This window comes from Oncorhynchus gorbuscha, linkage group LG12 (assembly GCF_021184085.1).
Source record: "Oncorhynchus gorbuscha isolate QuinsamMale2020 ecotype Even-year linkage group LG12, OgorEven_v1.0, whole genome shotgun sequence".
Classification (NCBI taxonomy): Eukaryota; Metazoa; Chordata; class Actinopteri; order Salmoniformes; family Salmonidae; genus Oncorhynchus; species Oncorhynchus gorbuscha.
In genome coordinates, this window is record NC_060184.1 from 35,110,063 (window position 1) to 35,135,780 (window position 25,718).

The 25,718-nt window shown below is 43.7% G+C and overlaps 1 protein-coding gene across 3 annotated transcripts in view; it reads left to right on the forward strand.

The window, feature by feature from the left end:
* Positions 1-25,718, forward strand: part of LOC123990928 (leucine-rich repeat and fibronectin type-III domain-containing protein 2-like) — a 163,862-nt gene that overhangs the window by 111,405 nt on the left and 26,739 nt on the right. For all 3 annotated transcript variants that reach the window (XM_046291950.1, XM_046291952.1, XM_046291951.1), the window contains exon 5: positions 23,344-24,740. In XM_046291950.1, coding sequence (XP_046147906.1) covers positions 23,365-24,740 — 1,376 coding nt within the window. In that variant the 5' untranslated portion in view covers positions 23,344-23,364. The remainder of the gene's footprint in view (positions 1-23,343; positions 24,741-25,718) is intronic.

Consider the following 25,718-nt stretch of genomic DNA (forward strand, 5'->3'; position numbering starts at 1 on the left):
AACCACCAAGAAAGGGATACAAGAAAGAAAACACAGGCAATCTAAGTCCAGAAAACATACAATCGCTCGCTCATTCAATTCCCAGCATGCACCAAACACTCCCAGCATGCAGAGAGAGAGAGAGAGAGAGAGATAATTTCTTTGGCAAAGAAATAGCAGCAGTCATGGCTCCTTAGAACTACCATATGGACACTGTCGGCTGTCATCTCTGGCTTTACACGCACTTTCACAGAATGAAAGGGAGGGTGCATCCAGCTCAGTGTCATACACACGTTGACACACAATGCGTGCATATGTGTGCATGTTTGTGCATGCAATCGCACATGTGCGCTTGTATTGGTCAAACACGTGTTCACCACTGACTACGTCTGATAACACATTTCATTTTTAAATTCAGATCGCAAAGATATTCTACATTATTCAGAATAAATTTAATCAGCCTTATCATTGCTGTTCAAAGGAAATATGTCATCGCCGGGTATCCCTGGGGGAATCCCCCAAACTGTCGAGAAAATATGGATGCCAATGTAACCCAATTTAATCAGCAATATTAACAACCGTCTCGCTCTCCCCAACAGTGGAGGAAAACCTTTATTCTAAAAGGCACTGTGTATTTTTCCGTCTTAAAGGGACCCATATTTTCCCAGTTTGTTCCTCTGCGAGCCTCTGTGAGATGCCTGGTGTTCATCCAAAAGGATTAGTTATTTGATGCCGACAGCCAGTGCGTAGGTTTTTGCTGCAATGTTCTGGAGAGTTGCGCTGTTGTGGAGAGTGTAGCTCTCGGTCCTGTATGGGAAGGCAGAGCTCCTCTGTAATCCTTCCTTCCATCTTAATGCCAACAGTGGGACTCTGTGTCCAACCGGCGGAGGAATACGTGTGGGAGAGCAAGGGAATCAACACTAGCTGTGGTGGAGAAAGCATTCAAATGGAACAAAAAACAGACCCACCCGCTTTCTGTTTAGTGTGGGCACACACTACATAAAAATAAAAAAACATTTTGGGGTCATTTCGCATTTGCTAATCCAGAGCGATTATAGTTAAGTGCCTTCCTCAAGAGCACATTGACAGATTTTTCACCGATTCGGCTAGGGGATTCAAACCAGTCACCCATTGGCTACTGGCCCAATGCTCTTAACCACTAGGCTACATGCCGTCCACAGGCGCACACACATGCATGTTCTCTCTGCTACCGCACGCCAAGTCTTAGCAGCTTCTCCCCCAAGCCATAAGACTGCTAAATAGTTAGTAAGTAGCTATCTGGACTATCTGCATTGACCCTTTTTGCACAACCTTTTTTTCTCCTCTGTTACGTTCCCCAATTTCTGTGTTGTAGTTTTGTATGTATGTGTGTGCTTCAGGACGCCGTCCTTAAATTCCCCCAAGCAACTGATTGGTCGGCCCCATTGCTAATTGGAGAGCTGACCACGCCCCCTCGTCAGGATACGGCTGTATCCCATGACAGACTCATTCTCCAGCTATATAAGCCAGTGTTCTGTTGCTCAGAAGAGAGCTGAGGGTGATATTCTGTGTTGGTTGTTTCTCAGATAGAGCTGATGGTTATGTTATGTTCTGGGATTGTTGCTGAGGGTGATATCCTGTGTTGGTTGTTTCTCAGATAGAGCTGATGGTTATGTTATGTTCTGGGATTGTTGCTGAGGGTGATATCCTGTGTTGGTTGTTTCTCAGATAGAGCTGATGGTTATGTTCTGGGATTGTTGCTGAGGGTGATATCCTGTGTTGGTTGTTTCTCAGATAGAGCTGATGGTTATGTTCTGGGATTGTTGCTGATGTTGATTGTGTTTGTGTTGGTTGTTTCTTAGAAAGCTTATTTTTATATCCTGTATTGGTTGTGGCTCAGAGAGCTTCTTGTATGTCCTGTGTTGGTTTTTGTTAAGTACTTTGTAGCCTCTGCTTTTAAGGTATGTGTCCCCATAGGAGGCAGTGTTTTTATTGAAATTGTTTACTTACTTTTTTCTGTTTCCAGGGTGGAAGGGGAAGGGGCCTAAGGAGTGCTTAGGCAAGAGGCCTGCGGGCATACATAACCCGTAGTATTCAGTGTCTATGCACACTAGGTAAGACCTGGGCGGACCACCCCTGTATTTTGGTTAGCGCACCAGGTGGTGCTAAATTAAGTATTGGGTAGGAGAGGGGGCTTTGATATTTACTTTCTTTGGTTCCTCTTCCTAGAGGCGTAGGTAACATCGTCATTTTCATGGTATCCAATTGGTAGTTAGAGTCCTGTCCCATCACTGCACCTCCCGTACAGCCTCGAGCCGTAATCTTCTGAAAAACAACCCAGCCAAGATGCACTGCTTCTTGACACAACGCCCACTTAGCCCGGAAGACAGCCGCACCAATGTGTCAGAGGAAGCACCGTACACCTGGCAACCGTGTCAGCATGCATTGTGCCCGGCCCGCCACAGGAGTTGCAAGTGGCCAATGGTACAGGAACCTCGCCTAACGACGCTAGGCCAATTGTGCGCCGCCCCATTGGTCTCCCAGTCGCAGCCGGCTGCGTCACAGCCTGGACTCGAACCAGATTCTCTTTTGTCACAGCTAGCACTGTGTTGCAGTGCCTTAGACTACTGTGCCACTCGGGAGGCCCTGCACAAACATTTTTTGATTCATCACATATACTGCTGCTACAGTTTACGATCTGTCACTTTATCCATAGTTACAGTGTATACAGCATCTACCCCAATTACATCGTACCCCTACACATCGACTGGTATCCCATGTATATAGCCAATTTATCATTACTCATTGTGTATTTAATCCTTATGTTATTGTTTATTTTATCTCTGCATTGTTAGGAACGGCACTTAAGTAAGCATTTCACTGTTAGTCCACGCCACACAAATATAATTTGATTTGATGTACACAGAAAAACATACACACGTGCATAGACACACAAATACATGTAGGTACACACACAGTCAAACTACGCAGTTTTAACTGTTGGGGATAGCCCCCCTTTTTTAAAGTTTTGCCTAAATGACATACCCAAATCTAACTGCCTGTAGCTCAGGATATGCATATTCTTGGTACCATTTGAAGGGAAACACTTTGAAGTTTGTGGAAATGTGAATTGAGTGTAGGAGAATATAACACAATAGATCTGGTAGAAGAGAATACGAAGCAACAGAAATGTTTTTTTTTCTACCACCCTCTTTGAAATGCAACAGAAAGCTCCCACTTCCAGCCATCACTCTGGTTCTAATTCCGATGGTGTTCACAAGATGGCAGCAGTGTATGTGCACAGTTTCAGATGGATAACTTGAAGCTAGCAACATGACATTTAGTGTGTATTTACCAGGTACATTTGGGCAAATTGTGAAGGAGCCATTTGCATTCATATTACATTTTTTTCTGCAAGAATATCGTCAAATCTGTATACTTAGATTTTGATTTAGCTTTTCCAGTATTAGTAGCCATATAAGTTCAGCATTTGCAAAACAACCAGTTTTCATAACTTCATAACTCTGCATATTCTTATACTTTTTGTCCAAAAGGAAAAGGCATGCTCTCGCAAAAGGTTAGCGCCTACATTTTGCGACCGAAGACAGGGTTTCCGGATATTCCCATAAAGCCTAGCTCATTGGCTATCTAGCTAGCTTTGTTTGATCCCGATTGGTGCTTATTTGACAAAGATAGAGTCGATCAAATGAAGTCCGGTCTCGTCATCAGCGTGCCATGAAAGCATCGCTCTCTGACCAAATTTGGTGTCCTATAGGATATACGACACACCTAATGAAATAGTGAAGTCTGGTTACATTCTAGGATCTCTGAGGAATATATACAAACATGAATTTACTGGTTGAAACAACGTTTAGGGTTAGATTTTAACAAATTCCTTTCTTTGCAAATTGACAGAGTGGAAATACAAAATCGATAGTGCATGCTATATGGACCTTTTTGGGATATGAAAAATGATTTTATCTAACAAAACGACACGTCATGTTATCTCTGGGACCCTTTGGATGATAAATCAGAGCATGATTTCAGAATGTAAGTACACATTTCACTTTCAGAGGTGAATTTATCAAACCTATTGCGGTGAAAAACGTGTTTTGTTGGGAGCTCTCCTCAAACAATAGCATGGCATTTCTGTAAATTGGACAGTATTAACAAGAATTTAAGCTTTTAGCCGATATAAGACACTTATATGAACCGACATTTGTTGTTTCTCTAAAATCTGCTATGTTGACATAAGGCTCTGCATTGATTACAACTGTCCCGTTAACGGGACGTTTATCCCTAACCATTTTAGCTAACCCTTCCCCTAGCCTTAACCATTTTAGCTAACCCTTCCCCTAACCCTAACTCCAATCTTAAACTTAACCCTCACCCCAGCCTAGCTAATGTTAGCCAGTTAGCTACCTAGCTAATGTTAGCCACAACATACTTTGACTAATTCGTAACATATTATATATTTCAGCAAATTTGTAACATATTGGACATTTATCAAATTCGTAACATATCATACGAATTGTGATTAATACATACAGTATCATACGAATTAATACATAAAGTACAACATGTAACATATCATACTAAATGGAGTGTCTCGGATTTATGTACAGGTTGGTCTTCGTCACTCTCAGTCCACTCTGCACACACACACACCCAACCACGCCCCCACACACACACAAAGGCCTCCTGCACATTGCCTGTGCTCAGGGTGGACACACTCACACACAACTTCAATGCATTATCAATGCATCTTGTATTAGAAAAGAGGTTCAGAAGAAGAAATAGGCCTACATAAAAACTTATTAGGGTTAGGGGAAGGGTTAGCTAGCATGCTAAGTAGTTGCAAAGTAGCTAAAAAGTAGTTGAAAAATTGCTTAGTAGCTAAAATGCTTAAGTTTGCATAATGAGATTTGTTTACTAACAACCTTTGCATTGCTAGATCTTCACATTATACACCTACCCATCCAGCCCAACCAACCCCCCTCCTTTAATTGTTTTTGTAACCTTCTGTCTTATGTAACCATACCAACATAATATACACTATACATACAAAAGTGTGCAGACACCCTTTCAAATTAATAGATTTGGCTATTTCAGCCACACCCTTTGCTGAGAGGTGTATAAAATTGAGCACACAGCCATGCATTCTCCATAGACACACATTGGCAGTAGAATGGCCTTACTGAAGAGCTCGGTGACTTTCAATGTGACACTGTAATAGGATGCCACCTTTCCAACAAGTCAGTTCATCAAATTTCTGTCCTGCCCCGGTCAACTGTAAGTGTTGTTATTGTGAAGTGGAAACATCTTGGAACAACAACGGCAAGCTCACAGAACTCGAATGCCAAGTGCTGAAGCGTGTAGCACGTAAAAATTGTATGTCCTCTGTTGCAACACTCACTAAGAAGTTCCAAACTGCCTCTGGAAGCAACATCAGAACAATAACTGTTCATCAGGATCTTCATGAAATGGGTTTCCATGGCCGAGCAGCCACACCCAAGCCTAAGATCACCATGCGCAATGCCAAGCGTTGGCTGGAGTGATGTAAAGCTCGCTGCCATTGGATTCTGGTGCAGTAGAAACGCGTTCTTGGGAGTGATCACCATCTGTCAGTCTGACGGACAAATCTGGGTTTGGCAGATGCCAGGAGAACGCTACCTGCCCCAATACATAGTGCCAACTGTAAAGTTCGGTGGAGAAGGTATAGGCTATTTTCATGGTTCAGGTTTTTCATGGTTCAGGTTTCTTTGTTCCAGTGAAGGGAAATCTAACGCTACAGCATACAATGACATTCTAGATGATTCTGTGCTTCCAACTTTGTGGCAACAATTTGAGGAAGGCCCTTTCCTGTTTCAGCATGACAATGACCCGTGCACAAAATAAGGTCCATACAGAAATGGTTTGTTAGGATCGGTGTGGAAGAACTTGACTGGCCTGCATAGAGCCCTGTCCTCAACGCCATCGAACACCTTTGGGATGAATCGGAACACTGATTGCGAGCCAGGCCTAATCGCCCAACATCACAGCAACAAGTGGGACACAATCATGTGGGACACAATCATGTGGGACACAAGTGGGACACAATCATGAAGTGGAATGACATTTATTGGATATTTCAAACTTTTTTAACAAATCAAAAACTGAAAAATTGGGCGTGCAAAACCACAAGACTCCTGAACAGGTAACCAAATGTTTACCCGGACTATTTGCATTGTGTGCCAACCCAACCCCTCTTTTTCGCTGCTGCTCCTCTCTGTTTATCTTATATGCATAGTCACTTTAACTATACATTCATGTACATACTACCTAAATTGGCGTGTGTATGTTTTTCTGTGTACATCAAATCAAATTATATTTGTGTGGCGTGGACTAACAGTGAAATGCTTACTTAAGTGCCGTTCCTAACAATGCAGAGATAAAATAAACAATAACACAAGGAATAAATACACAATGAGTAATGATAAATTGGCTATATACATAGGATACCAGTCGATGTGTGTAGCGGTACGATGTAATTGGGGTAGATGCTGTATACACTGTAACTATGGATAAAGTGACAGATCGTAAACTGTAGCAGCAGTATATGTGATGAATCAAAAAATGTTTGTGCAGGGCCTCCCGAGTGGCACAGTGGTCTAAAGCACTGCAACACAGTGCTAGCTGTGACAAAAGAGAATCTGGTTCGAGTCCAGGCTGTGACGCAGATGGCTGCGACTGGGAGACCAATGGGGCGGCGCACAATTGGCCTAGCGTCGTTAGGGGAGGGCCGGCAGGGAGGTTCCTGTACCATTGGACACTTGCAACTCCTGTGGCGGGCCGGGCACAATGCATGCTGACACGGTTGCCAGGTTTACGGTGCTTCCTCTGACACATTGGTGTGGTTGTCTTCCGGGCTAAGTGGATGTTGTGTCAAGAAGCAGTGCATCTTGGCTGGGTTGTTTTTCAGAAGATTATGGCTCTCGAGGCTGTACGGGAGGTGATGGGATAGGACTCTAACTACCAATTGGATACCATGAAAATGACGATGTTACCTACGCCTCTAGGAAGAGGAACCAAAGAAAGTAAATATCAAAGCCCCCCTCTCCTACCCAATACTTAGCACCACCTGGTGCGCTAACCAATATACAGGGGTGGTCCGCCCAGGTCTTACCTAGTGTGCATAGACAGTGAATACTATGGGTTATGTATGCCCACAGGCCTCTTGCCTAAGCACTCCTTAGGCGCCTTCCCCTTCCCCCCTGGAAACAGAAAACAAAGTAAGTAAACAATTTCAATAAAAACACTGCCTCCTATGGGGACACATACCTTAAAAGCAGAGGCTACAAAGTACTTAGCAAAAACCAACACAGGACATACAAGAAGCCTGACCTCTCTAATGCCCTTGTGGCTGAGTGGAAGCTAGTCCATGCAGCAATGTTCCAACATCTAGTGGAGAGACTTCCAAGAAGAGGGGAGGAAGTTTTAGCAGCAAAGGGGCGACCAACTCCACATTAATGCCCATGATTTTGGAATTAGATGTTTGACGAGCAGGTGTCAACATACGTTGTCATGTAATGTATCATACTCATTTTAGTGTACAGGATTTACATTCAATATGTTACGTCTAGTCTGTGACCAGGCTGATAATGTAACAGTGGTTCAGCAAATACAAAAAGATTGAGCTCTATAGATCGTCCGGCCAGCAAGCCCAGTTGTCCGGCCAGCAAGCTCAGTTGATTGGTGTTTATTCTGACGATAGACACAAGAAAGCATATTAGACGTGCAGGACAACAGTATGTTGATGGCGGTAGATTTGTGATTTGTCTGTTAGCATGGAAACAACTGTGACTTAGCAGGGTGCAAAGTGCCCATTACAATTAGAACATGCTGGCTAACTCTTACAGCAATAGCAATCAATCAAAAGCACATCCCAGGATACACATGTGTATACACATCAGGACATGTACATAGTGAACTAGTACTCATTTCAAATATGAAAATAGAATAAATTATTTCAGACCGTGACCTACTGTTTGCATGTCAATATCAGACTGCAAAGTATTTACGTTCGCGATCTGCAAGCGTAGCCAACGACACAACATCGTATTGACACCTGACTTCAACCAACCAATTAGAATACATATGCATAAAATACACATTTCTGCAGCGGCAAGTGGAAACAATTCTCCCATGCTGAATTCACCTTGCACACTATAAACAAAACGAGGAATGTAATACCCTGCACGTTAAAACACCCACATACAATCAATACAAGGCAAAACTAAAAAAGAATAATATTATATATACAGTACCAAACAAAAATGTTTGGACACACCTACTCATTCAAGGGTATTTCTTTATTTTGACTATTTTCTACATTGTAGAATAATAGTGAAGACATCAAAACTATGAAATAACACAAGAAAAGTGTTAAACAAATCAAAATGATTTTATATTTGCGATTCTTTAAAGTATCCACCCTTTACCTTGATGACAGCGTTGCACACTCGACTCTTGACTCTTGACTCTTGACTTGATCTATCTGTACTTTGTTTCCGATCATCTTTGGCTCGATCCTGACTAGTCTCCCAGTTCCTGCCTCGGAAAAACATCTCCCAGATGATGCTGCCATCACCATGCTTCACCGTAGGGATGGAGCCAGGTGTCCTCCAGACGCGACGCTTAGGCATTCAGGCCAAAATATGTCATTTTGGTTTCATCAGACCAGAGAATCTTGTTCATCAAGGTCTGAGAGTCTTTGGGTGCCTTTTGGCAAACTCCAATCGGGTTGTCATGTGCAACGTGTACGCTGGGAGTTGGGAAGCAAGTACAGGGAGTGAATACATTTAATAAATGAACGAAATTGGACAAAACAAGAAACACGAGCAGCGTACAGACATGAAACAGAAAAATGGGAAGGAACCATATGGAGTGACAGATATAGGGAAGGTAATCAGGAAAGTGATGAAGTCCAGGTGAGTCTGATGAGGCGTTGGTGCGCGTAACGATGGTGACAGCTGTGCGTAATAATGAGCAGGCTGGTGACCTTGACCTAGAGTGTCATGTGCCTTTTACCTGAGGACTGGCTTCCTTCTGGCCACTCAACCATAAAGGCATGATTGGTAGAGTGCTGCAGAGATCAAATCAAATCAAAGTATATTTGTCCCGCGCGCCGAATACAAAGGGTGTAGACCTTACAGTGAAATGCTTACTTACAGGCTCTAACCAATGGTGCGGGAAAAAAAGGTGTGTGTGTGTGTGTGTGTGTGTGTGTGTGTGTGTGTGTGTGTGTGTGTGTGTGTGTGTGTGTGTGTGTGTGTGTGTGTGTGTGTGTGTGTGTGTGTGTGTGTGTGTGTGTGTGTGTGTGTGTGTGTGTGTGTGTGTGGGGGTAAGTAAAGAAATAAAACAACAGCAAAAAAACATTTGACAAAAGAGTAGCAAGGCTGTATACAGACACCTGTTAGTCAGGCTTATTGAGGCAGTATGTACATGTAGGTATGGTTAAAGTGACTATGCATATAAGATAAAAAGAGAGGAGCAACAGTGTAAAAGAGGGGTTGGGTTGGCACACAATGCAAATAGTCTGGGTAACCATTTGATTACCTGTTTATGGTTTGGAGGTAAAAACTGTTGAGAAGCCTTTTTGTCCTAGACTTGGCACTCCAGTACCGCTTGCCATGCGGTAGTAGAGAGAACAATCTATGACTGGGGTGGCTGGGGTCTTTGACAATTTTTAGGCCTTCCTCTGACACCGCCTGGTGTAGAGGTCCTGGATGGCAGGCTGTACTGGGCCGTACGTACTACCCTCTGAAGTGCCTTGCGGTCGGAGGCCAAGCAATTGCCATACCAGGCAGTGATGGTTGTCCTTCTGGAAGGTTCTCCCATCTCCACAGAGGATCTCTAGAGCTCTATCAGAGTGACCATCAGGTTCCTGGTCAGCTCCCTGACCAAGGCCCTTCTCCCCCGATTGCTAAGTTTGGCCGGGCGGCCAGCTCTAGGAAGAGACTTGGTGGTTCCAAACTTCTTCCATTTAAGAATGATGGAGACCAATGTGTTCCTGGGGACCTTCTATGCTGCAGAAATGTTTTGGTACCCTTCCCCACACAATCCTGTCTCAGAGCTCTATTCCTTTGACCTAAACTCAATTTCGAGTCTCATAACAAAAGGTCTGAATATGTACAGTATGTAAATAAATACATTATTTAAAAAAAAAAAAATTTTTTTTTAAATATATATATTTTACATTTCGATTTGTCATTATGGGGCTTTGTGTGTAGATTGCTGAGGAAATAGTTTTATTTAATCTATTTTAGATTAAGTCTGTAACATAAAATAAAATGAAAAAGTCAAGGGGTCTGAATACTTTCCTAAGTCACCATACTGTATGTATTAACCACCAGTCACATCAGCACAAACATGTGGCTAAAAAGTATCTCCAAGACACAGAAGGAAGCACACATGACACACCTGAATATATCAAGAACCCAACTGAACAGTTGAGCCTAAAACTTTTACATAGCAGCTTAAGTGTCAGGCTGTGCGTAACTGATGCATGGAATCAAGCGCAGGAGAGCAGAGATGAGTGTACAAGGTAGTTTATTCCACGAACTGCACCAGTATAAAACAAATACTAAAGGTGCGTGAAAATACCGGTCAACTTGTAGATAACGTGCATAAAAATGAACCCGGCAAACAATACCAGCCATAAAGATACAACCTGAACATAATAAACAAACACGCACACCAACAGAGGGTTAAATAATGAACATGTAATTGGGGAATAGAAACCAGGTGTGTAGAAAACAAAGACAAAACAAATGGAAAATGAAAAGTGGATCGACGATGGCTAGAAAGCCGGTGACGTCGACCGCCGAACTGCGCCCGAACAAGGAGAGGACATTGAGACAGTAAAGAGTGCTGATTATTTACAGTTATAGTAGTCCAAATAGTAATTTATACAGCATTTATATATAGTAATTTTGGTCATTTCTGCTGCTTCTTATTTTTGGTGCACTTATTTTTTTATTAATTTCAATTTCAGATCACTTTATCAATATATGTTTTCAAATATCTGAAATGTACTGATGCACTGCATATGTGTGGCACTTTGAAATGGTGTCCTCTGCCTGTATGAATAACTGTTGCTGCTACTCTGCTACTCAAGTGTCCCGAGACTCTTGAGTAAATGTAACCTTTATTTAAGTAGGCAAGTCAATTAAGAACAAATTCTTATTTACAATGACTGCCTACCAGGGAACAGTGGGTTAACTGTTTTGTTCACGGGCAGAATGACAGATTTTTTACCTTGTCAGCTCAAGACTTCAAACCAGCAACCTTTTGGTTACTGGCCCAACACTCTAACCACTAGGCTACCTGCCACCCCGGGTGGGTTAGGTGTGTATTGAAAATCTGCCGCGATATAATAACTTCACTTCCTTCGCCACTGAGTCGACATAATTGCATCTTCCTGAGCTAACCATTAACTCTATTTAAAATGCGGCGTCATCATTTCTTGAGCAACTTATTGTTTATTTGTCTTCTCGTCTCTTTCACAGCAGCGCCGTGTGGCTCCAATTAAGACGGCAAGGCCGGAACTAACCCCGTCGTAATTTAATCTGATCCAACACTCTTGACAGTATATATTCCATTTTTGATCTCTCCGGATTGCATTCTTGGATTTGACCCTATACACTGAAAACATTAAAAACCCTTTCCTTGACATAGACTGACCAGGTGAATCCAGGTGAAAACTATGATGTTCAATCCACTGCAGTCAGAAGGAGAGGAGACAGGTAAAAGAGAGGGATTTTAAGCCTTGAGAAAATGTTCCTGTGTTTATCAAGAATGGTCCACCACCCAAAGGACATCCAGCCAACTCGACACAACTGTGGGAAGCATTGGAGTCAACATGGGCCAGCATCCCTGTGGAATGGGTCCGACACCTTGTTGAGTCCATGACCCGACGAATTGAGGCAGTTCTTAGGTCAAAGAGGGGTTGTGAGGGGACTCAATATTAACTCAATATTAACGTTTGGTAAACTCAGTGCACAACGTTATTATTTTTTGGGAAGTTTCAAAGAGACAATGGAATGACATTTAGTTATTGGCCAGATGGGACTTATTTGCAGGCTAGCTATAACCCCCTCTGGGCAGCCACTGCATAGGCACTGACTCCACGGCATTTCATTATTCCAATGAGTTATATGACAGGAGATAAGAGAGGCTCACATAAACATGAAGGCTGTTTATGGATGGGGATTGTTTACTGTAAGCCATTTCTCTAGACAATTTCTGCTTCTTTTAGTTTCCGTCTTTAGCCTGTTTTCCTGAGTAGGAAGGATGCTACCAAAGAGCCACGCGGAGCCCCCCGAAAAGCAACAGGACTTTTTACTTTTTATGCCACTTGTATTGACTTAGAAATGTACAGGAAAGTAATATCCTACCCTATTAATATTTCATCCCCGTTTAATTGCTCTCATTACCTCGAGATTGCTCTGAGCTCTGTCTATAATTATTTCATGCGATAATGAATCCCTTTTTTCGACTGTACGCATGCAACAATCCGCAGTATAGTATTCAAAGTCCCCTTGAATGCCCTATGTGACGCACCTCAACAAAGACATGGCTTAACAAACAGAAAAAAAAACATTAGAAAGTGGGCCAACACCACTCATGCTCAATTTGTTGTTCACAAAAGCCCCAGAAGAATCCCAATAGAGAACTCCATTGATCTTCTCAAGGCAACTAACTTCCACTCCATTGAAAGCCATTTACAAAACTATGATGGTTAGATGACCTTGGAAGACATGCTGCGCCAACAGAAGTCAATAGATAATGCGACATAATAACAACAGTGTCTCTGTAGTGAAATCTCTCTGTGCTTTTAGCCCAATCTCTAATCTACATGAAAAAAGGTTATGTAACACTTATTAAAAAGATTAAAATAAATGTTGCTTCCTCCCTTTTGATTAGTTTAAAGGCTAGGGCACACTGGATAAGATCTGCCTTTTATCGTGCTTCACTAAAAAGCCCAGTGAATTTGATACTCTCTGAACTAATGATCGTATAATCTTTTATTAAACAGCTTTGGCAATACAAAATCCAAAGCAGAAGTGGGATTGAAACTATTTTACAAAATATTCTACGAGTTTGATATATTGTGGGCTGAGTAGAGTGTTGCACCATTACATTGACATCCATAACAGTAGGAGTAGAAGTAATGTAGCTTATTTCATAGCAGTAGCAAGACCGCAATCATCATCATTGCCACCGCCACCACCATGACCATTGCCACCACCCAAAATACTGTAATGTTCTGAAATGTGCAGTATGTAAGAGAAGGAAATATCTCCGTCGATCCCTTTCTCCATTCCTCTGTCCATCTCTGCCTCTCTGGGTCTGTGTGTCCCTCTGGTCCTCTTTCTCTTTGTCTATGATCTTCACTGACTCTTTTTAGGCATAAATGTGATTCCTGCGTGTGTGAGCCTGCGGGCTTCGTGTACTGTAGGAGGACGTGGGATGCTGTCTGACACACACTGATAAGAGCAGTCGCCTCTCCTGGTCCTACTCAAACAGAGAAAATGGGGAGAGAGAGAAAGAGAGAGCAGGAGAGAGAAAGACAGAGAAAACAAGAGAGGCAGAGAAAGCAAGAAAGTGAGAGAGAGCGGGAAAGAGTGGGAGAGAGCGAGGCAGAGAGAGCGAGAGAGGCAGAGAAAGTGCACGAGAGAGAGAGAGAGAGAGAGAGAGAGAGAGAGAGAGAGAGAGAGAGAGAGAGAGAGAGAGAGAGAGAGAGAGAGGAAGTGCTGGGCAGGAGTCATATGATGTGGATTGGACAATGAGCTACGTCAAAACAACATTGACTACAGTGTTAAATGATGGTGACTATTTGCAATGTTGTGGAGTGCTATATTCAGAGATGTTGATGAAGAGGAGGATGAGGGGCTGGGGTTCGTGGGTGTTGTCTCACTCATTCACAGGTGCAATTGACACCACAGCAGCAGGAATAGCCCTGGTTAGTTGTTAGTTGGTGAATAAGACTGCCCTGTTATCAGTGATATCTCACTCTGTCTCTCTCCCCTTCATATCTCTCCCTCCCTTTCCCATGCTGCCCCCTCTCTATCTCTCGCATCTCTTTTTACAAACAGCCGTGCTTATATTGATCGCCTCAGGCGGGTAGCTTCTTCTCACACTCTTACTACTTGGAACACAACAAGCGCCTCTCCCAGAGAGATTTAGAACCTGTTTTTGTCGGACAGCATTTCTTAGCCTGTGTTTAATGCTCCTAATTTTCTAAGTCATTCATTAGAGCAGGTGCAGCATCAGGGGAAGTCTACTGACTATCTGAGCTGCCAGATGGGCCAACTACAGCTGACCGCTCAGCCAGGGAGACCGGGGGGACTGAGGGGGGCGGAGGGGGACTGGCAGGTACAGTGTGGGGGTCAGCCTGGGCAGATGCTCCCTGAGACACAGAGCTCTCTGTCTCATCGCATTACCTGTGACTATATGCCCAATAGGGAGGCTAGATTGGAATGAAGATGTGTCCGTCTTGATTTACAGTGGGGAGAACAAGTATTTGATACAGTGCCGATTATGCAGGTTTTCCAATTTACAAAGCATGTAGAGGTCTGTAATTTTTTATCATAGGTGAGAGATTGTGAGAGACGTAATCTAAAACAAAATTCCAGAAAATCACACTGTATGATTTTTAAGTAGCCAGTCCCCAGACCTGAACTCAATAGAAAATCTTTGGAGGGAGCTGAAAGTCCTTATTGCCCAGCGACAGCCCCAAAACCTGAAGGATCTGGAGAAGGTCTGTATGGAGGAGTGGGCCAAAATCCCTGCTGCAGTGTGTGCAAACCTGGTCAAGAACTACAGGAAACATATGATCTCTGTAATTGCAAACAAAGGTTTCTGTACCAAATATTAAGTTCTGCGTTCCTGATGTATCAAATACTTATGTCATGCAATAAAATTCTAATTAATTACTTAAAAATCATACAATGTGATTTTGTGTTTTTTTGTTTTAGATTCCGTCTCTCACAGTTGAAGTGTACCTATGATAAAAATGACAGACCTCTACATGCTCTGTACGTAGGAAAACCTGCAAAATCGGCAGTGTATCAAATACTTGTTCTCCCCACTGTATGTCTTGTTCCCAGTGCAAAATGGGGGTGTGTGTGTGTGTGTGTGTGCGTGTGTGTGTTTGCATGCATGTGTAGTCTGTGTGTGCGCACTCATAGTTTGTGTGCGTGCATGTTTGTGCATGCTAGTGCACCTGTGTGTCTTCATGCCTATTTAACTGCTCTGCCAATATACTCTAACGTATATTGCCCCTTGCATGACTGCACTGGCATTTGAGAGGGCCTCTCTCTCTCCCTGCAGTCTGTTATTGCCCTGAGTATTCTCCCCTGAGAGATTTGGTCATGAAGCCTGCTGATCTGTGGCAATGTGATCTATGGTGCTCGGGAGATAAAGGCTATTACCACATTGCAGGCATGCCAGGGACTCTTCTCTATTGGACCAAGGAAGGATCCAAATGATGGCCTGAACAATTGAGTTGTCAATGGTTTATATATTTAATTTCAATTCCTAATTGTGGAGAAGGTAAAAGTAATCCCGTCATATGTCTTCCCAAAAGGGCAAATCATTTCCCCTGAAATGTAATCTCACCGCTGCGTTAGAAGGAAGGAATCCTTTGCCATGTCACGCCAAAGAAACCTTTGAGTAGGTGGACGGAGAATTAGCTGATGAGGTTAATTAAGCAGACAATAGAGAATCCATCTCGTTGTGTCACCAACAGCTATTATTCTTTTTCATCTTTTTAATGGGAGCTTGCTCCTCAAAGTCATAGGAAACTTGGCGGCGGAAGACAGAAGACCTGGTTGGTGAATGAAGAAGCTCTGGGGTAATTTAAAAATGTAATGCTTTGCATCTATTACAGTATGTTACTTGACGATGGTAGTCCCTCGAATCTCTCAATCAATCAGAGAAGATTGCAGCTGGCAGGCATCGCTGCTACGAAAAACAGGTGGGGAGGATGTGGGTGGGTGGATGGGGACTGAAGGGGGAATGGTTTGGGGTTATCTTTGTTGTGCATTTCTTTGATTGTTTTTGTACCTATAACCCCCTGTCTGTAAAAAAAAACACAAAACCAAATAAAAAGTTCTGGGGTTATTAAAATGAGAGAAAGAGACAGGGCTATGCAAAGGTGAGGGAGAGAGAGTGTTTTCTTTTCTCTTAGTTAGAATATGCTGATCTTTAGCCCAGGCTGTCACTTTTGATAAATGAGATCAGTGTTGCCCGAGAAACCATGCAGCCATGCGGGAAGAATTAAAATGGCACTGCAGCAGAAAAAAGGCGACACATCACAAGAGCGGAGCCTTACAGGGCGTGATGTTGTGTGTGTGTGTGTGTGTGTGTGTGTGTGTATGTGCGTGCGTGCGGGCATCTGTCTGTCTGTCTCGCTATATCTGTCTGCCTCCTGTGTGTCTGTAGCAGGATGCTCCATTTAACAAGCCGAGTGAACCACAGCTCTCCACTCCCTCCGCAATTCCCACCCTACCATGTACCCCTGCCATTTAGTCCTTCAGGCCCTACTTCCCGGCCCAAATCACTGACATTTCCCCTAAACACAACCGTCTCTATCAACTTGGTAGTTCCCTCTCTAAAGTGCACACTCAGAACAGACGTCTTTGCAGACTCACGCAGCCCTCCATTCAGGAAGGGGATAGGGGAGAGGAGATATCTGTTCTGAAAGCTACTTAGAGCCCGTTCACTAAACCGCTAGCAGAAGGATGCTAATAGGCACCCGGTCTTGAAGATGAAATAAAGTATCAGTCCTGATCCAGCTTCTGCAGACAAAGACTCAACACCCAGATCGAGACGTTTACACTGGATCACTCTGTCTGCAAGGTGACAGAGATGGGATTGTCACATGCAGCCAGGCAGAACTCTCCCAATCCGATAACTTCATCTGACTAGAACTATGCAGCACACAATACTAACATGCACAGACAATCCAATATCTCAATCTCACTAGAAAACATATGGTATACAATCCGAACATACAGCATATGTACGGGCAGGCACTGTCAAAGTAAATGTGTGGGTGAATATATAAATCTCAGCCACACGTTCTTCCCTGTAGGCTATGTTATGATCATATATATAAGGGAAGATGTGTTGTACCTGCCTGCGATACCAATTATAGAACTGCAAGTATCCACGTCTGAATGTGATGCGGAGGCTTGATAATTATCTGGGTCGGAAACATCTCACCTTCAGCCGAGCCTCTTAATGAGAGAGATACCTGCTAAAACAATGCAAGAAACCGGTAGGAGTATCATATCCATGGAAATATGAATCATGGTTTATTTTCCGGGAAGTGTACCTTGAGGTCTTCGACTATATTTGCTGTGCTATCGTCGAGGACCTGAACAGTCAGCACCCCGTCAAGAACATCTGAACGTCGACAATCTATTTTCCCCTGAGTAAATTATGATTTGACAATAACAATGAATAATACAAGAATGATAAGAAACGAGCGAGCTTCTTCGATACAACCAACATCCGATTTGAAGAGCTCACAGTACAGTTGAAATCCTTTGACTAATAAGGGTTTGATTTGATTTGTTATACAGTGGATAACACCGGAATTATCACAAATTATTAATCATGTTGTCGTGGCCTCTATGCTACCAACATTGCGACCAACATTCTATCCAGGCGCCATGTGTTCCTCTCCTTTTCCTCAGGCAACTCATTAGCCCATATTGTAAGCAGACATTTGAACCTCTGTGATAATGTTCTGATGCACCTGCCAGTGGGTGAGCATGTTAGAAGCTAGACCTGTGGTGAATTTTTTGCCGGTCATATTATAAACCCTTGTCAGAAATCAGGAGTTCCGGGATGCGAAATCTCAACCCTCGCAAAGAGAAACTCTCCCCCCCCCCCCCCTTCTGCCTCAATCACATATCAGTAGTAATGAAGGAATACAAATCCATAACAGAAAATCTGTCCTATCCGGTCACATTCATTAGCAAAAAAAAACTTCAAATTGCAGTTCTTTCACAACAGTTTTTGGGAATCAAAAGTTAATTATATTTCCTTAAACGTCCTGTGTTAAACGTCCTCTCTCTCTCTCTAAACAGAATCAGGTACTGCTACGAATGGCATGTCCATCTTTCTGTGAGAAATTACACTGGTCACTCCATTTTTTGTAACAGTATTTATTTATATTTTTACCTTCATTTAACCAGGCAGGTCAGTTAAAGAACAAATTCTTGTTTACAATGACGGCTTAGGAGCAGTGGGTTAACTGCCTTGTTCAGGGGCAGAACAACAGATTTCTACCTTGTCAGCTCAGGGATTCGATCTAGCAACCTTTGAGTTACTGGCCCAACGCTCTAACCATTATGCCAAGCCCACGTTAGATGAGGCCACACAAAAATACTTAAATAAATATTAGTAAATGGTTAATATGGACCTATATTAAACATCTATGAATGGCGTAATGATCAATATGAATAAACATTTTACTAATCCATTCTAAATGCTTTATTATGTTCAACTGTCTGACTCAATCAGAACCTAAATATAAATGTATTTTACTCCAATGTTTGCAAACAAGGTAAATGTAAGCAAAAACTATATAGTCCTAAAAATGGTTCAAACTTTAATTTTGATATCACGGACGGTCAATCTTTGCGTCCATAGCTCTGTCTATGAATTTGAGAGTGATTACATTTCTCCAGACCCATCCCTCAGCTTTTTACTGAAACAGGGGCGGGGATTTGCTTTGTTATTGTTTCAACTGCTGATTTCCACTTTAAAGTGAAGCGTGCTCTCTTATCCATCCTTACAGCTTTGCCGTTTCTCGATTCACCGGGCCAATGATTAGCCACCTCCATTTTCTGGAGATCAAAAGCCCCAGAGATGCTTTGTGTTACCAAAGGTCTTTGAATTCTGCCGCAAGTCGACATAATTACAAATGTGGTTCAAATCAATTGATGCAAAAAAATGTCCTGCTTTATAGCATACGCTACTTTATATGGAAATCCTTGCAAGATAATATACAGGTAATTGCCAAAATAAATGAAACACTTGAGTAAATGGGGGATACAAAGTATATTGAAAGGGGTGCATGGTTAAGGTCCACTAAACCCTTTCGAGGGCAAGGTGAACACCAATAAACACACAGTCATCCTGAGAGATCACCTTTAACCTATGGGGAAACAACTCTATTCTGATGGGAGTGGTCTCTTCTAGGATAACAATGCCACCAGCCATAGGGCACGAGTGGTCACTGAATGGTTTGATGAGCATGAAAACAATGTTAACAATATGCCATGGCTGTCTCAGTCACCAGATCGTAACCCAATTGAACACTTATGAGAGATTTCTGGAGCAACGCCTGACAATGCATTTTCCACCACCATCAACAAAATACCAAATTATGTAATTTCTCGTGGAAGCATGGTGTCGTATCCCACCAATAGAGTTCCAAACACTTATATATGCCAAGGCTCATTGAATCTGTTCTGGCGTCTCAACACATTATTAAGACACTTCATGTTGGTGTTTCCTCTATTTTGGTAGTTACCTGTATGTGAGTGAGAGAGGGCGAGAGAGAGGGCGAGAGAGAGAGAGAGGGCAAGAGAGAGGGCGAGAGAGAGAGAGAGAGAGAGAGAGAGAGAGAGAGAGAGAGAGAGAGAGAGAGAGAGAGAGAGAGAGAGCGAGAGAGAGGGTGAGAGAGAGGGCGAGAGAGAGAGAGGGCAAGAGAGAGGGCGAGAGAGAGGGCGAGAGAGAGGGCGAGAGAGAGAGAGAGAGAGAGAGAGAGAGAGAGAGAGAGAGAGAGAGAGAGAGAGAGAGAGAGAGAAAGGGCGAGAGAGAGAGAGAGAGAGAGAGAGGGCAAGAAAGAGAGGGCGAGAGAGGGCAAGAAAAGAGAGGGAGAGAGAGAGAGAGAGAGAGAGAGAGAGAGAGAGAGAGAGAGAGAGAGAGAGAGAGAGAGAGAGGGCGAGAGAGAGGGTGAGAGAGAGGGAGAGAGAGGGTGAGAGAGAGAGAGAGAGAGCGAGAGAGAGGGAGAGAGAGAGAGAGAGAGAGAGAGAGAGAGAGAGAGAGAGAAGAGAGAGAGAGAGAGAGAGAGAGAGAGAGAGAGAGAGAGAGGGCGAAAGAGAGGGCAAGAGAGGGAGAGAGAGAGAGACTAGGCTTGTATGTTGTTAGATAAACAGGTTACGTCCATCACGGTGTGATGAAAGAGGGTGTGGATGTTGATGGATGAGTAGACAGTGAGGTCATAGAGGTGTATGTGTGTGTCACAGGCAGCTGGTGGCAGCTTAATTGGGGAGGACGAGCTCATAGTAACGGTTGGAACAGAATAAATGGAACGGTATCAAACACATCCAACACGTGGTTTCCCTGTGTTTGATACCATCCCATTTAATCCATTCAAGCCATCATTGTGAGTCATCGTCCCATCAGCACAACCTGGTGTGTGTGTGTGTCTGTGTGTCTGTGTGAGGACTTGCGCTTGTGCCCGCTTGCGTGCCTCATGTGTGTGTGTGTGTATGTTTGTAGACCGCATGTGTGTGTAGCTGACATTATCAAGATTAATAAGAGGAAGATTAATGAAGCAAGTCATAGACATCGCCAATGCTTTGGGCTTGAGTTATTACCCTGAATTCCCTGATCACAAAGAATACATTCTGTTTACAGAATTATCTCCACTTGAGTGAATTATCCATTATTGGAATTGACCTGTGTCACATGACTTCCCCGAAAGGGACCTTACGGTGTCCACAGAGGACCATAAATGACAGGAGCCATTAAAGGGCAACCTTTTCCATGATTAATGGCTCTGTCATAAATGCTGTGTGTTTTAGACAAATTGTACATGTGTTGCGGAACTGTTTAGACAACCTAAGCTTGCACAATTGTTCTGTATCCTGACTAGGTGTGTGCATTAGCGTGAAAGTAGCACAGGCGGGTCGTTGATGTTTAAGTTGGTGACTGTCACGTCCTGACCTTAGTTCCTTTTTTATGTCTCTATTTTGGTTTGGTCAGGGCGTGAGTTGGGTTGGGCATTCTATGTGTTTTTTCTATGTTTTCTATTTCTATGTGTTTGGCCTGGTATGGTTCCCAATCAGAGGCAGCTGTCAATCGTTGTCTCTGATTGAGAACCATACTTAGGTAGCCTTTTCCCACCTGTGTTTTGTGGGTAATTATTTTTCGTGTGTGTTTGTGTGCACCTCGGTTGCATCACGGTCTTTGCTGTTTACCTGTTTGTTTTTTGGTTGTTTCGGTTTCACTTTCATTTAAAGATGTGGAACTACATGCACGCTGCGCCTTGGTCGATTCATGACAGGGAGTTTGAGGATAGCGAGCGTGACAGTGATAAACAAATTATAATACCAAATTGAAACTCCAAAAGGGCATGTCAAACGAAAGACACCAAATCAAAAGCCCCGCTGGTCAGGAGATCACACTCATTCAGCTGATTAGCTCGGTAATTCCCTCTACCTGTGCACACCACAGACTTGATCTGCATACCGACGGCTCCTTACCTGGTCCCAGCTGCCACTGCCCCCTATAGGTGGGATGCATTTGACCTGTATTTCAACAGGGAGTCAGTCCCATTGAGACCAAGGTCTATTTCGTAAGGGAGCACTGCATACACACAATTGACTAAATATAATAGAATACAAATTAACAAAATTACAAACACACTCACGAAAAATGATGACGTCACTCAAAGAGGTCCTCAATTAACCTTTGTGGACTGTTCAGAAGACACCATCAACTCTGAAGATTGTTCCGTATGGGTTGTGAAGACATTTACAGCTGATTTTCCAGAGTTAGTCATCCATGAGATTATGAGATCCATGTCTATTATGGTAGTGTGCTACCACACTTACTGTACCACCATAACACATCGGGAGCTTGGGTCTATAACGTTCTACCTGCAAAAAGATGATTCTGAGATAATTGGCATTACATTTCAGAACCCTCATCGGTTTGACTGGTGTCAGCTATTTTTATATTGCATTCTTTTGAACTTAGCAACCAGAATTGGGGTATTTAGAGTATGATATACACCCCCCCCCCCAAACCCCTCTTTTTACGCTGCTGCTACTCTCTGTTTATCATGTATGCATAGTCACTTTAACTACACATTCATGTACATACTACCTCAATTGGGCCGACCAACCAGTGCTCCCGCACATTGACTAACATTAATATGGAGTTGGTCCCCCCTTTGCTAACAAAACAGCCTCCACTCTTCTGGGAAGGCTTTCCACTAGATGTTGGAGCATTGCAGGGATTTTCTTCCGTTCGGCCACAAGAGCATTAGTGAGGTCTGTCACTGATGTTGGGTGATTAGGCTTGGCTCGCAGTCGACAATCCAATTCTTCACAAAGGTGTTCGATGAACGCCCTACACACCTCAGAACTTGGCGGTCACATTCTATGAGCTTATGTGGCCTACCACTTTGCGGCTGAGCCGTTGTTGCTCCTAAACATTTACACTTCATAATAACTGCATTTACAGTTGACCGGGGCAGCTCTAGCAGGAAATTTGATGAACTGACTTGTTGGAAAGGTGGCATCATATGACAGTGGAACGTTGAAAGTTGGCTGTTCTACTTGCCAATGTGTGTCTATGGAGACGGCTGTGTGCTTGGTTTTATACACCTGTCAGCAACAGGTGTGGCTGAAATAGCCGAATCCACTCATTTAAAGGGGTGTCCACATACTTGTTTCATATGGTGTATGTAGAGAACATTGAACAGAACAAAGTTATAACTTAATTTTGACAAAAATGCAAATAGAACATGGTAAATATAAATGTTTTGATGTCTCACTGGAGCAACACTTGGTTAAATCTGCCTCTATGTATGACTGTTTTACGACTAGCTGTTAGTAGATAAGTGACCTAATATTGTTTTTAAATGATTAATTAGGATTCACAGATTTATTGTATATACACACACACACACACACACACACACACACACACACACACACACACACACACACACACACACACACACACACACACACACACACACACACACACACACACACACACACACACACATCCACACACACATTCCTATCCGGCCATAAATAACAGATCAAATTTAGTTATAATCCATGTGGATTTGATGGCAGCTGTTGAGTTTGATCAAAATGCAGTCCAATCAATACACATCAAGATTACCCAGGGAGGCTGTCAACAACAGGCCCCAAAACCCCACTGCTCTAGGCAGAGACCCACATAGATAGTTTACAGCAGCATGAGCTCATGATTGTCTGCCATAGCAATAGTGAAATGAGAAGTGCCCACTATAAAGTAACTAATCATGTCTCTCTCTCTCTCTCTCTCTGTGTGTAGGTTCCTTTGTGTGACTCTACCATGGACCACATCCTCTGTTGCCTGCTGGTCCTGGGAACCGCAGGGATGATGGCCCATGCATGCCCTAAGTACTGTGTCTGCCAGAACCTATCCGAGTCCCTTGGGACCCTGTGCCCCTCCAAAGGCCTTCTCTTCGTCCCGTTGGACCTTGACCGGCGCACTGTGGAGCTCCGGCTGGGTGGCAACTACATCCTCCGCATCACTCAGCAGGACTTTGCCAACATGACCGACCTGGTGGACCTGACGCTCAGCCGCAACACCATCAGCTACATCCAGCCCTTCTCCTTCGGCGACCTGGAGACCCTGCGTTCCTTACACCTGGACAACAACCGCCTCATGGAGCTGGGTCCAGAGGATCTCCGGGGCCTGGTTAACCTGCAGCACCTCATCCTCAACAACAACCAGCTGGGAAGCATCTCAGACAGGACCTTCGAAGACCTGGCCCCCTCCCTGGAGGATCTGGATCTGTCCTACAACAACCTGAGGAGCCTGCCTTGGAACTCAGTCAAGCAGATGGTCTCCCTCCACCAGTTGAGTCTTGATCATAACCTCCTGGACTTTATCCCTGAGGGGACCTTTACTAATTTAGAAAGGTTGGCTCGCCTGGATCTCACCTCCAACCGGCTGCAGAAGCTGCCCCCGGACCCCATCTTCGCCAGGGCACAGGATTTGGTGCTGTTGACCACACCCTACACCCCTCAGCTGTCCCTTAGCATCGGGGGAAACCCCCTGCATTGTAACTGCGAGGTGCTGTGGCTGCGGCGGCTGGAGAGGGATGACGACCTGGAGACCTGCGCTTCCCCTCCCAGCCTGAAAGGGCGCTACTTCTGGTATGTGAGGGAGGAGGAGTTTGTGTGCGAGCCGCCACTCATCACTCAGCACACTCACAGGATGCTGGTGCTGGAGGGCCAGACGGCCAGCCTGAGGTGCGAGGCTGTTGGAGACCCCACCCCTACCATCCACTGGATGGCCCCCGATGACCGTCTCCTTGGCAACTCATCCCGTACTGCCGTCTACCGCAACGGCACCCTGGAAATCCTCATTACCACCTCCAAGGACTACGGTACCTTCACCTGCATCGCTGCCAACGTGGCTGGAGAGTCCACCGCCTCTGTGGAGCTGTCAATCATCCAGCTGCCCCACCTTAGCAACGGCACCAGTCAAGCCTCGCAGCCCAAGTCCCGCCTCTCAGACATCACAGGCACCACTAGGATCAGCAAGGGGGTTCCTAAGAGCCCGCCTGAGAAAGTGGTCACTGTGTCAGAGGTGACAGCCATTTCAGCTCTGGTTAAGTGGACAGTCAGCAAGGCAGCGCCCAAGGTGAAAATGTTTCAGCTCCAGTACAACTGTTCGGATGACGAAGTCCTCATCTACAGGTAACAAATGCAGACTTTAAATTTTTTTAAATTCATTTTCAGATGAGAAAGTACACCGATAGCTTTGATCTATGACGTAACAAAATAACAAGTTGTGATATATTGTATGGAGGAGACACTCAATACAAGTGTTGTTTTAACACTCCAGGTGACTTGTTTTGATTGCCTGAAGAGAATTTGTCTCTCAGCTTTCACCAAAGATAGTGTACAGTAAACAATGCCTTTTACACTAGACAAAATGCACAGCATCAATAACAGTGCCACGTGTACAGAACCTTCAGCCTTTCAAACCGAGTTGACCATAATAATAGAGCTAATATAGCTCGATCCAAAGTGATCCATCCATCATCCATTGCTTTTGTCTGTCTGTTGAATTGTTCAACAGCGAAACAACTCACTCTCCAATTTTACACTGCCTTTTTTCGCTAAGCGCTGCATGGCCGTTCGGCTCGCTTATGCTTAGTAGGCCATAAGCAAGAGAATTCCATCCCTAAAATCAATGGGTGGATATTCTGTCAATCAAGAGCTATTTGATGAGGCTGAAAATGTATTACTGGAAGCTGATACATTGTAAAGTAGCACATCTCCAAATGACTGTGAAACCAGCCAGAAAAGAAATCCAATTACTTAATGCCATTTAAATCAGTTACTCTGTTAAAACCTTGAGAACGTCAGATAATTTCAGCTAGAGCCTTGGGAGATGTACCCCTTTCGTTATATATTTTATTTTATTTCTCTGTCATCAGTTTTTTCCAGTCATTGCCACTACAGTTCGTTATTATAGCGTTTTAGTTTAAAACATTACTTATTTCACTGGAATCGGACGGTAGATTATAAATTGCCATTATAACAGGGATGATTAAAATTATAGTGTAAATCTTGCAACCTATAGTCAGTGTAATCAAACATTTTTAGAATAGGAGGGAATGGCAGCTGTTTTCCGAGCTCCTGACCAATTGTGCTATTTTGTGTATTTCT